Source organism: Ambystoma mexicanum, chromosome 1p (genome assembly GCF_040938575.1).
Source record: "Ambystoma mexicanum isolate Mex_15411 chromosome 1p, UKY_AmexF1_1, whole genome shotgun sequence".
NCBI classification, from domain to species: domain Eukaryota; kingdom Metazoa; phylum Chordata; class Amphibia; order Caudata; family Ambystomatidae; genus Ambystoma; species Ambystoma mexicanum.
This window is the reverse complement of record NC_090921.1, coordinates 390,785,581-390,798,052: the sequence shown is the minus strand read 5'-3', so window position 1 is coordinate 390,798,052 and position 12,472 is coordinate 390,785,581. Positions and strand designations below refer to the sequence as shown.

Below are 12,472 nucleotides of genomic sequence, written 5' to 3'. Positions count from 1 at the left end.
CACAGAACCTTTTCCACTTCAGGTTACCCCATTTATTAGTGGCAGGAGCTCGAGCCACTGACAAAATGTCTTTGCAGTTCTGCAGAATCACTAGTTGGCCGAATTCTGGCAAATCAGGAGCCATGCTGTCAACTTTAGGCACTGCGAGTTGTGATGCAAGATTTTTTCAATGTTCACGTGATATGATGTCAGGATGATTGCGCAGTCTTATTGGTATTCCATGAAGGAGGAACTCTTTACTTACAAACACCATATTCTGATAAAGAAAGAATGTGATGCAGGAACATGAAAGCTTTAGCTTTAGTTTACGCATGTGTCAGATTTATGGCTTGACAACAGCCCTAGCAACCATCAGGAATGCAGGGCAGCCACATGGAGGGGGATTCTCCTCCCAGCAGCACCGGTTAGCATGACAAAAAAATGAGTCCAAATACAGTACCTTACAGGTGCAGTTAAACTCCACTGAACACTTTATCATTGGAAACAATGCATTTCTTAGAGTGCAGCACCACTTTTCTAGTGTAATGAAAGTTTAAGAAATGCTCTTAAACTAAAAAAAGTGGCAGTCTATTAAGAAATCCTCGCAATGTCACCGGAGCACATGTTTTCCCCCCCCACAACGTTTGATTTTAGCAGCTTTTGTTGCTGGCATCCCACATCAGTATTTCCAGCCACCTCGTAATGATGGTTGCTGGGAACTGGAGGGGAGAATGCCGCATTTCCACAACTTTTTATCGCAAGGTCGGAATCAGGCCCAAGGTGTTGGGGTGAGTAGCACTGATGTAGGGAACAAGTTCAAAGGTCAATCATCCCGCCAGATCTGATAGTAAGGGATCATGAAGCTAGCCTTGCCCAACAGGATAGCTAACCTTTTTATTATGGTATTTATTAAGCGTGGACCTAGCTTCGAGAATCAACAGAGCGCTTCACAAAGCGCTACAACAGAACAGATAAACAGCAGGTATAGGATACTTGGCTGACTTAACCCTGCGTTAGCATACATTTCCTCCACAGTACTTTAGAACAATGCCCAGGGCCATAACTGGAGTTAAGTTTTCCCCATCTACCTCAGTGAATAGCAAAAGTTGCTAACATACACGCAACAACAAAAAAACTCAGACCATCATTGAAGAAACGAGATCAGAAAAAGGCACCTTTTGGTCTGCAATTCAAGATTCAGTACTGTTTGGTTTGTGGGAATGAAATACCTTAAACATTTGAGGATACAGTAGATGTAGAGGGGATTGGATAGGGCTCCACCAGTGGTCCCCAAGACTAAAAGTCTTTAGACTCAAGAAAGGGTTTACTTTTTAAAAAAAATGGAACAAACTTCTTATAATCCCCTCTCAGACAAAGCTCACATCTCCTGTAGGTCAGTCATTACATTACATCGTAATGTGCATTCAGGCCCAACTTTTCACAGCATTTTCCATAGTGCACAATGACCCCTCAAAACAAAAAGAAAAAGCACATGGGTGAAAGGCATTTAAAAAGCTCAAGTTCTCAAGTAAAATACATACCAGAATTCTGGATCTTTGGAAACAATATCCAAATCAAAGCCCCCATCAATCTCTGGTCCAACCTCAACAAGAAACCGTGCAAGGTTTTCTGCAGTTTCCTTGGTGCTGGCATCAACTGAACAACAAAACAAAGGGCACATAATTTAACATTATTAAGTTTATCCACCGCAGCCTACATAAATAGCAAGATGGGTGCAACACCACAAATAAAGTAGAGCTTCCTTAATAAAATTTCAAAAGTTTGGGATGAGGATTTTCTTTCCATGGACACCCAAACAGCAACATCTTCACTCCCTCGGTCTCCTTTTACACATCACTGATTAAAAATATAAAACCTTGCATTGGGCAAAAAATGAGTTGGGTGACATGGGAAATGGTCTGGCAAAAATCCTTATTTTCTCCCGTAACTGTTACAAGAACTCCAGCTAAGAATTTAGGCCAGGCAATATTTCACTTGATAGAATACCATTGAAACACATTTCAGCCTGCAGCGTTTGCTGCCAGGAAAACAAAACATGCAGTCCCCATTTTACAGGGTCATATGGAAAACACAAAGATGAGAAACCTACCTGTGACAATTACATTGATGAGCACATGACCCGTCTCCTTACACAATGTTGAACAAGAATAGCCTTATAACAGGCTTTTGCGTACTAAGGGTGCAACACATTGTAAAAGGCGGGAATTGACAGGGTAGATATCAAATTCTGTCTTGAGGCCAAAGGGCAATGGGCAACTGGTGTGGATCAGTTAATAAACGTCACATGGAGAGTTGGAGAGTAAATCAGCACCCTGGGTGCTTGGTGTTGCGTGGCTATTATCCCTCATGAACTATCTCCATGACAGAAAACCAGCTCCATGTGCTTTTAAAATCTTCATTGGAAAAGCTCAGAAAAGAGCGGGAACATGTGGGAGGAGCTACTTGATGGTTTAGTTCCTTGAGGGGCATTCAAGGGATAAAAAGGCTTGCACTTCTTCCACAATGCCCATACCAGGAACAGCCTCAGATGAGAACAGTGATGCAGACCCACTGGCTGAACATTGCAGTTTAAAAGTTCCTTCGCCCTCTCCTCTGCTCTTTTCACCGTTTTTATTCTCTTCTCCTCTCCCCTCTCCCCTGCCCATTCCCCTACTTTTCAGTGCACTTACTCTATCAGAATTGTCCCTGGACCTAGTATGATCGTAACAAAGTTTTGTCTCCCCACCCCCCTTGTTATCCCCCGCCACCCCCTGAAGCACTATCTGAAATGTCGTCAGGCCTAGTACGATAGTCACCTGTTTTGTTACTCTCACCTCCTATGTCCTCCCCTCTCCCTCACCTCGTGTAATTCTCCGGCTCTACCAGAAATGTCGTCAAGCATAGTACGGTCGTCGCCTGTCTGTTCCCATTTCCTTCCTATTTGTGTCTGAAATGTTGCAAGTCCGAGTATGATAGTTAATTTCACATTCTTGTTATTCATGGCCTGTAAGAATGTTTTGTATTTTCCTTTGTTCCCACCCTTGTCGTGAAGCGCTTTGAAACGCATTGTGTATAGGTGCTATATAAATAAACTATCATATCATAACGACAGATTCCATTTCTGTACATTTTCTATTTGTGGCTTTCAGACTTCAGAGGAGTGAGTCTTCAGGAAAAGACGAAACAGCAGAGTGACAATGCTTACAAATACCACCTGAGTTTGTTACATTAGAAATAATTTATACTGTGTCAAATCAGCAGGGTAGTGGTCTCAGAGCGCAGTGGCTTGGAGTTGGCATATTGTACCACCACCTGGGGTATCCAGGCCATTGCATGCCAGTAGAAAAGAAAACAAAGGGGTGAAAAACTAGGGGAAAGATGGTAGCGATAAAACTAACAAGGTTGTTCAAATGGAGGTGGAGCATTGTTGAAGGAAGAAGGGTGTGTTTGATATCTTGGGAAGATGGCTCAGCAGCAACACACTCACCTTGGAAGCAAGACGACACGAGGCAACAGGTTCGATCCCTGGGTCCGCGCTTAGAAACCTCTGTGTATTAAGCGCGTTATAAATAACATATCATATCTTGGATACAGGACCGTCAAATGGGGTGGGGGTACATGCCTCGCTCTACTCGGGGGCCTTGCACTGAGCTGCAACCATAGTTATTTAAACAGGGTAATGGTATAGAGTGTCAGCTGCTGCCATTTCAAAGCAATTAAAAAGTGGAGTGTCATTTCTCACAGACCAGCTTTGCAATGTTTATTTTTCATCAGTCGCACTGGTCTCACCCAGCCTTTTCTCACCCTGTTTTCCTTATTGTTAATATGGATATCTAGAAGCTGACTTGGTTGACAGATTTTAATTATAGGATCTTGGAGACGTTAGCCAAAATGCAATCAAGGTAAACCTGGAAAGCACTCAAGGCTAGTCTCAAGAGAGAGAGGGGTCGGGGGCCCTCAAATGAGTCCACACAATATTTCAATTTAGACAGAAGAGCATACAAATAAAGTTATTTATTCTAGGTCGTCTACACACACTGAAAAAAGAAACCGGTGATGATACCACACAATACTCGATATGTAAAAATATGCACATTCACCATAGGTTCATAAATGCATTCAAATTACTTATTCAACAAAAGAGGTTAGTAAAATAATTCAGTAAAAAATTATGGAACCAGTTCACAAGTAAATTCCCTAACTTAACCAGTCCAATCCCTAAAAAGAATGGGGCCTTGTTCCCAAAAGTCACAGGAGATCACAATGCTTCTCAGAATGGAGTCTCTGAAGGTAAGTTCTATTTTACTTGTGTGATAGTTCAAAGAGGACATTCAACAATGTTACCATGGTAAGTAATTATGTTCTTATCTTTCAGAAAGTACTACCCAGGTTTAACAACTAAAAAAGCACTTATTCCCAATGTTAACCTATGGAGAACAGGTAGAGTTCGGGGGGGACAACAGATGCATTGTTCACAAGGAGACGACATGCATCCTTCCAGTCGCAGCCTTGCAGCCCCAGAAGCTCCTCTAGGACAGGATCCCTTGATGCTGGAATGCCGAAACTCAGAGGGTAAGACAATTTACAAGCTAGCAACTACCAAAGTTACAAGTGCAACCACAGAACGGCAACGGTTCTAGCGAGGTAGCCCACAAGAGAGCTGGTCGGTTCACCAGGTGGTCCAGGGACACTTCCGAAAGCTCAGAATGGCTAGATCCTTGAGAAGGTAGACTACATGGTCTCACTAGTCCAAGGGCTGAAGCACCACTCATGGTCTTCAGAGTTTAGGTAGTCCTAAAGGGCTTCACCGGGCCAGACGCAAGAAGAGATGCCAGGCCTCTCCAGCAGTCTTCTTCGGATCTTCAATCAGCTGTTTGTCTGCGAGGGTGCCTAGCCCCCCCCACTGGCCCACAAACGCATCAGCTTTCCCGGGCAAGTGCCTTATATGGGATTTCTTGACCTGGCAAAGCAGGAAGCAGGCCAAACAATATGGCCAAAGAACAAGTGAAATATCTTGTGGCACAGCCATTTTAGGGCACTAGCCATAATTAGTAGCCATACGTGGTAAATCCGAATGTGCATAATATAATGCAAAAATTATCTGCTGCCATCAGCTTGTCTTTCGGCATATATAAAGTAACCAAAAATCCTAAGTGTAAAAAGCTAGGTTAATACAAATGTATCCCTATTGCACTGCACTGTAAGATGCTGTGTGCAGTGTAAAAGGTCACAAAAGGCAAAAAGGGTGTTGGATAAGATTTTAAATCATTTCAGTGATAAATCTTCCCGACCTGTGTCAACCCCAGGACTTTGTGATTATGTTTGCCCTATTCCTAGGGGAGAAGGAATCTCCCCGCTCACCTAGTCTTTTACTCGTTTTTATGGGTGGCCTTTCTATGTCCCTCCATAGTGTGTGATGTAACTTTTGGTCTTAGGCAGGGTTGCCCCTTTTGACTTCCTTTTTAATCCTCTTATTATTTCTTGGGTGAACTATTGTTCCCAAGTAGTAAAGGGGGATTCCTATCCCCCTTTACAGTGAGCCAGCACAACCCATCTTCCTGCGCACTGAGGGGGGCGCGTTGTGCACTACAAATAGTGAATACAAATAATATGTGGAGTGCTGGAGGGTTACAATGCATCTCCTTTCTTATTTACCTGGTAAAATGTATGTCACAATTGCAAGTTTACTTGAATGGCTGGTGGCAGTGAATTACCAGGTTACTCACCGTAGTGACCATCTTACTCCTAGTTCACAGTCCCCTTTCCTCCATACTTGTGGGACATCTCTCCGTCCTGTGGGACGGGACCGGAGCACTTTGTAAAAAGCATCCACATTTTTTTCAAAAATGTGTCCCTCCTCTTTCATGCGCGGGGCCCGGCACGCGGCCGTAACGCCGCCCGCCTTGGCTCCACCCCACGCATCGCCCATCAGTCCTTTTCTATCGCCAGGTCAAAGACCCATTAGCAATAACAGAGGAACCTTATTAGAGGGGACGGCCGGCGGGCATATGGAGGAAAGGGGACTATGGACTAGGAGTAAGGTGGTCACTACGGCGAGTAACCTGGTAATACTCCTACGTCCCGTCCCCTTTCCTCCATACTTGTGGGAGGTTCCCAAGCACTCCTTACAGGAACTACAGGTGGATGGAAATACCCCTTACTGAAACAGGTTCTTCAGCACAGCCTGACCGAACTGAGCGTCAGCTCTTGAGCTCATGTCGAGACAGTAATGCTTACAAAAAGCAGATGGGGAGGCCCAAGTAGCTGCCCTAGCGATGGACTCCCAGGGGACATATTTCTGAAAGGCACCCGCGGCTGCCTTGCCCCGCACCAGGTGTGCATGGATACCCTTAGGAGGTTTCAGCCCTTGAACTGTGAAAGACTCTGTGATGCAGGCGGAAAACCACCTAGAAATAGTTGCCTTAGACGCCGACTTGCCCTGGGGGTTACCGAAGGTCACAAAAAGTTGAGAAGAACTCCCAAGCTCGGAAGTCCTGTCCAGGTAGAACTTAAGAGCTCTTCGGACATCCAGGCAGTGTAAAACCCTTTCAGCCTCTGAGGCAGGGTTCGGAAAAAAGACCAGAAGGGAGATCGACTGATTCAGATGGAATTTGGTCACTATCTTCGGTAGGAAAGCCGGGTTTGCCCGAAGGACTACCTTGGCCTTGTGAAAGACTAAGAAAGGATGCTCCACCAACAATGCCTCGAGCTCACTCGCTCTCCTCGCTGACATAACGGCGACCAGAAAGGACACTTTCCAAGACACATACTTGAGGTCTACCGTAGCCATTGGTTCAAAGGGTTTATGGCACAGCGGCGTCAGGACTACATTTAGGTCCCATGGCGGGTGCGGAGTACGAACCGGAGGGTAGAAGCGTGTCAAGCCAGCAAAATGCCTCTTCACCACTGGGTTAGAGAAAAAGAACAAAGGTCTGTAGAAAGGTAAGCAGAAACCGATGAGAGATAAGTCCTGCATGACAGAACATGAACCCCTGACTCTGCTAGGGCTGACACGAAGGACAGCACCGTGTCAATGGTGGCCACCCTCGGATCCAACTTCTTCTCCAAACACCAATGACAGAACCTGAGCCATTTACTCCTGTATTGAGATCTGGTCGAGGGTTTCCTGGCTGCCTCGATAATGCGCATGTTATCCGCAGACAAACTCAGATGCTCTAAAGACTTGAACTCAGGCACCATGCCGCCAAGCTGAGCGATTGTGGGGAGGGGTGCCACATCTGTTCCCCCTGGTGAAAAAGATCGGGAGTTACTGGTAACCTGATGGGCAGATACACCGACAGGTGTTGAAGATCTGAGAACCAAAACCTGGCCGGCCACCACGGGGCTATCAGTAGAAGGGAACAGTTCACAGAGTTCTTCAACTTCCAAATTGCACGGTGAAATAGAGGCAGAGGTGGGAAGGCGTAAGCTCTCATGTTGTGCCATGGAATCACGAGAGCATCCCCCAGAGAGAAGGCTCCCAGCCCCCCCCCCTCTGGAGGCATACTGAGGAAGTTTCTTGTTCACCGCCGTGGCGAAGAGGTCCACTTCCGGTGTGCCCCAACGCGAGAAAATCCATGATAGGACCTCCACCTTCAACTCCCACTCGTAACTGACCACTGTCTGCCGGCTGAGGGCATCCGCTGTGACATTCAGCTGGCCCGGGATGTGCACTGCAAGCAGCCAGACACCATGAAGCACGGCCCACTCCCAAATCTGGATGGACAGGTCCACGAGGGGGTGGGGGTGCGGAGACTTCGTTCCCCCTTGCTCGTTTATGTAATACATTGATACCACATTGTCCGTTCTTATGCGGACCACCTTGTTGACAATGAGCGTTCTGAACGCTTTGAGCACCAGGAAGATCGCCAGAAGCTCCAAATGATTTATGTGTAGGAGCTTGTGCTGAGGCGACCAGAGGTCGGAGACCTGAAGATGATCTAACATCGCACCCCACCCCAAAAGGGAGGAGTCCGTCGTGATCGTCACCATGGGGGCTGGGTCCTGGAACCCCACGCCCACCGACAGGTTGCTGAGGGATGACCACCAGTCCAGGTCCACTCATGGAATCCAGAATCATTATCCGTTTGGAATCCGGGGCCACAGCCTGACGCCAGGAACTCCGAAGAGCCATCTGGGTCCGTCTAATTTTGAAACGAGCAAGAGGAAGAGCCAGTACACACGAGCCATGAGGACCAGAAGCCTCTGGAATCACCAGGCCGACATGCTCTCCGACTGCGCAAACATCTGACACAGATCCGCCATTCTGTCCCCGGTCAGATACACTCTGCAGTCGATCGTGTTCCAACGAAAACCCAGGAAGATCAGGTCATGTGAGACTGTCATGGAGGATTTCTGCCAGTTCACCGACAGCCCAAGATGGAACAGGAGCTGAAGGAGAGACTGGCGGTTGCCCGCTGCTGCCAACGGACAAGGGCTGCGTAAGAGCCAGTCGTCCAAATCAGGATACACATGGATACCCTGGTGACGAAGATAGGCCGCAATCACCAACATCTTCGTGAAGACACGCAGCGCCGAGCTGAGGCCAAAAGGAAGCACCCGAAACTGGAAGTGCTCCTCTCCCAAAGAGAAGCAGAGTTATCTCCTGTGTGGGTTCCAAATCAGGAAATGCATGTACGCATCCTGAAGATCCACCACGCTGAACCAATCGCCCATCTGCAAAGAGGAGCGTATCTGGCTGGGCGTGATCTTGAATTTCTCTTGGGGTAGGAAAAGATTGAACTGGGAAAGGTCTAGGAGGGTGCGCAGGTCAGCCTGGTTGGGTTTGGGCACCGTAAACAGCCGGGAGTAGAAGCCCTCACCTCGCTCCCCAAGGGGAACGGGTTCCACAGCTGTGAGGTCCAGATGTTTCTGAACTTCGGCTTTGAGGGAGGGTGAGCCCAACAGCTGAAAAGGAGGGTTGAGGGGTGGGGGAGGGGGTAAAGGCAAGCGGAAGCCCGCTCGAGCGACTGACAAGACCCATCTGTCTTCTGTGATGGTTTGCCACGCCTCCCAATGAGACGCAATGCGTCCTCCCACCGGGGTCTCGTGCGAGCACGGAAAACCCTCATTTAGTAGGTTTATCGGTGGCAGTGCCACCTGAACCTGAGGAGGAAGCTGAGGAGCGGGAGAAAAACTGTCTTTTGTCTACGGCGGTTATTCCCAGCAGGAGTATCCACTCTGCTAGATTTGTGGTCGAGGAAGCCCCTAAAACCAGAGGAGGGTCGACTTTGCGACAACAGTCTCTGGGATTTGAAAGGAGATTTGACCAGAACAGACAATGATTTAGCCGTCTGAGTGCTATCCTTGGTCTTCGTGAGCTCTACATCAGTAGTAGAATGAAAAAGCTCCTTACCATCGAATGGAAGGTCCAACACCTTGTCTTGCACTTCCTTTTTAGTAGCATGCAGCCACGCCTGCCGTGAGGCATCAAACCCAAGCATCAGGCCCCAAGCCGAGGTGTCTACGTGGTGAGCCGCAGCCTCCAGGAGATCCTGGGCCAAGACCCTGGCATCGGAAGGGCCTCCTTTGAAGTCTTCCAACTTCTCATCCGGGATGTGCTCCTCAAACTCGGACCTTTCCACATCCGCATGTTAGCTCCTGCCAATATCAATTCGGCGTTGGCCTGCCTGAGCTGCAAGGCCGAGTTGGCGAAGAGTTTCCTCCCGAAGGAGTAGAGGAGCTTGTCCTCCTTTCCCAGAACCTGAGTAGCCGTCGTGGAAGAGGATGCTGCAGGCCTGGACTGCAAAGTACCCACAGCCACCACTGTGGAGGAGGGAGGCGGACAAGAGGACAGGGCCACCTCTTCCGAAGAATGCAGCCTGTACCTTGCGTCAATCTTTTTATTGACAAAAAGTCCTGAGTGTGGCTTTTCCCCAGACTCTTCGGACCTCGGCCAGAACGTCCTTCTGCAGGAACAGTCCGGTACGCTCCAAGGGAGACAGGGTGAACGCCCCAGAAAGCACGCCCTCCTGCAGAGCGGGTGCCTCGGGCACCGGAACATCTAAGAAACTCATCATGTCCAGTACCCGGTCATGAAAGGCTCTGATAGAGCAGGTAAGGTCCTCGTTGTCCTGATCGCCTTGAGGATCATCTGACAGGTCAGGATCCTGCTGAGCCGTGTCAGGCATTGCCTTGTCCACTGGGGACAATGGAGGCAAAGGCGGGAGATCAAGGGGGGGCACCACGGGCAAGGGAGGCGCCGGCGGAACCACCGGAGGCACCGGTGGAGCCGGATGCACCGGTGGACATATCTCCTTGAAAAGCCCTTTGAAATATTCCCTCATGGGGTCGGTGCGCATAAGCGCTTGAAATTTACCGAAAAAGGCATTCTCAGGAGATTGTTTCGGAACCTGAGGAGGCCTCTCGTGAGGACAAATCCAGGGACGTAACGGGGAAGGGTGCCACACCGGCCCCTCCACCAACGTATCCACATAAATCAAAGGAGCCGCCCCCGCGGGCAACAAAGCATTGTGCAGAAGAGGCATCCGGGCGTTCCAATCATAAACCGGCCGGTAAGTATGCGTACAAGGGACCTTAGGTTCACCCAAGAGACCGAGCCCTACACCAGAAGCCGATGGCGTAGTTGTAGGGGTAGCACCTAAAATGGCCGCCGTGGTCGTGGCGGGAACGGGCGCCATTTTGTTCTCATTTAAGGGGAACTGTTGTACGTGAGGAAGTGAGGCAGGGGTCCCAGTCGATGGATCAGGGGTCTTAATCTTAGCCTTAACATAAGGAACCTCGGCCGAGCCGGTACTATGAGGCCTGGAATGTTTCTGTGACATACCAACTGCGCCTTTCGAAGGAAGCACCTCGGCACTGCCGGTAAAAGAACTACTTTGCTTCTTTGCCCCCTCAACAGATCTGTTGTCACCACAAGAGCGGGAACGGTGCGCTTTCACCGACAAAGCCTTGACCGGCCTCTCAGAACTGTTGGTAGCTTTAGCCTCTGTACGAGGGACCTCGGACCCAGGCCCGGTAACAGCCTTTTCTGAGCTGGCCTCGAACATCCGTTTGGTAACTACAAGCCCAGCCAAGGCCTCGGCGTGCACCCCAGTTTTGTTTTTGAGGGAGGCCGACAGAGGCCTCAGAGCGAGCTCCGGTACCCCACAACTCAGTAGAACTGGGTCTACAAACAGCCCCCACAGGAGAGGCCTCGGAGCGTACTCTGGTGTTCACAGGCCCCTTACGGAGACCCTCGGAGCAAACTCTGGTAGACTTATTAGGCCCAACGGGCACCTCAGGGCGAACCCCGGTAACAGAGCGATCAACACCCCTCCCGGACCGAGAGGAACCCAGAAGGGTATCCCCCGGTCAGGGTGCTCTGAAAAGTAAAGAACTTACCGGGCGTTTTTTCTTCTCGTCGATGAATGCCTGAAAATGCGAAGGAGGAGATTGTCGGAACACCACCTCCCACCGCTCCAACCGACTTTGAAGTGCCCGGACCGAAAGGGAGTCACAGTAAAAACAGGAGTCCCAACGGTGTTCTGGATTCAAACACTAAAAGAGGATGGGGATCCGGCCTTGCGAAGCGACGGTGACGTGATGAACAATCTGGAAAGTCTAATTTGAAAGACAGACTAGTAAAAGAACGCCAGCGAGAGCCAGAGAGGAAAAAAGGGAACAAAACCTTCCGAGGATGCAAGTGTGTCCGGCCCCGATCGAGCGGAGAAAAGGACTGATGGGCGATGCGTGGGGCGGGGCTATGGCTGCGTGCCATGCCCCGCGCAGGAAAGAGGAGGGACAAATATTTGAAAAAAATGTGGATGCTTTTTACAAAGTGCTCCGGTCCCGTCCCACAAGTATGGAGGAAAGGGGATGGGACATAGGAGTAACTACTTTCATGACATTTAGTCATTATTTGCAGGCTGCTATATGAGCCACAGTAATGCACAGGAGGGCCACCATTCTACTATTCTCGCCATTTGTTTGCTTGATGTTTCCTAGGTCGTCTTCTGCCATTTTAGGTGGGAACAACCTTGGTTAAAGTTTTGTTTTCAGCTGGAATCCTTTGCATTATCCACAGAGGCTCCAGAGCATCTGAGAAGGCAGGAGGCGAGGGAGGAGTCCAAAACTCTGCAGCCCTTTGTCTTTCCCCTTGCCCAAGAGGAACCGGTTCCCACTGGGGTGCTGGCTGTTGTGAATGCATCATGAAGTAGAAACAGACAATTGAATACCGTTTTGGGCTATAAACTTATTAAATCAAATGTAGGGTTGGAAAAAGGCCCAACTTTCCCTGTGCCAAGGTGCAATTTCCCTACCTAAAGAAAACAAAGGATAGCCTGTGTCAGGAAGTCCGAAACAAGTGTGTTTCCACCTCTAATTGTAGACAATGTGTAGGGTTGCCCGCATCAAAATAAGCAGTTTTCAAAACTTCTTCCAGCTCTCGTTTTGTTTAGGGTTTCCCTTCCCCTAGTTCAAAATGCACAGGTGTTCCCTTCCCCCAAGCTTTCAAGTGGCTCACCTTTCCAAAACAATACAATTCCTTGGGACA

At 48.8% G+C, this 12,472-nt stretch overlaps 1 protein-coding gene across 7 annotated transcripts in view; it reads right to left on the bottom strand.

The window, feature by feature from the left end:
- Positions 1-12,472, bottom strand: part of LOC138570837 (serine/arginine repetitive matrix protein 2-like) — a 638,877-nt gene that overhangs the window by 486,955 nt on the left and 139,450 nt on the right. For all 7 annotated transcript variants that reach the window (XR_011303882.1, XR_011303883.1, XM_069649149.1 and 4 more), the window contains exon 8: positions 1,521-1,635. Coding sequence is in view for 5 of the 7 variants with exons in the window: in XM_069649149.1 (XP_069505250.1) it covers positions 1,521-1,635 (115 nt within the window). In the remaining 2 variants the exon portion in view is untranslated. The remainder of the gene's footprint in view (positions 1-1,520; positions 1,636-12,472) is intronic.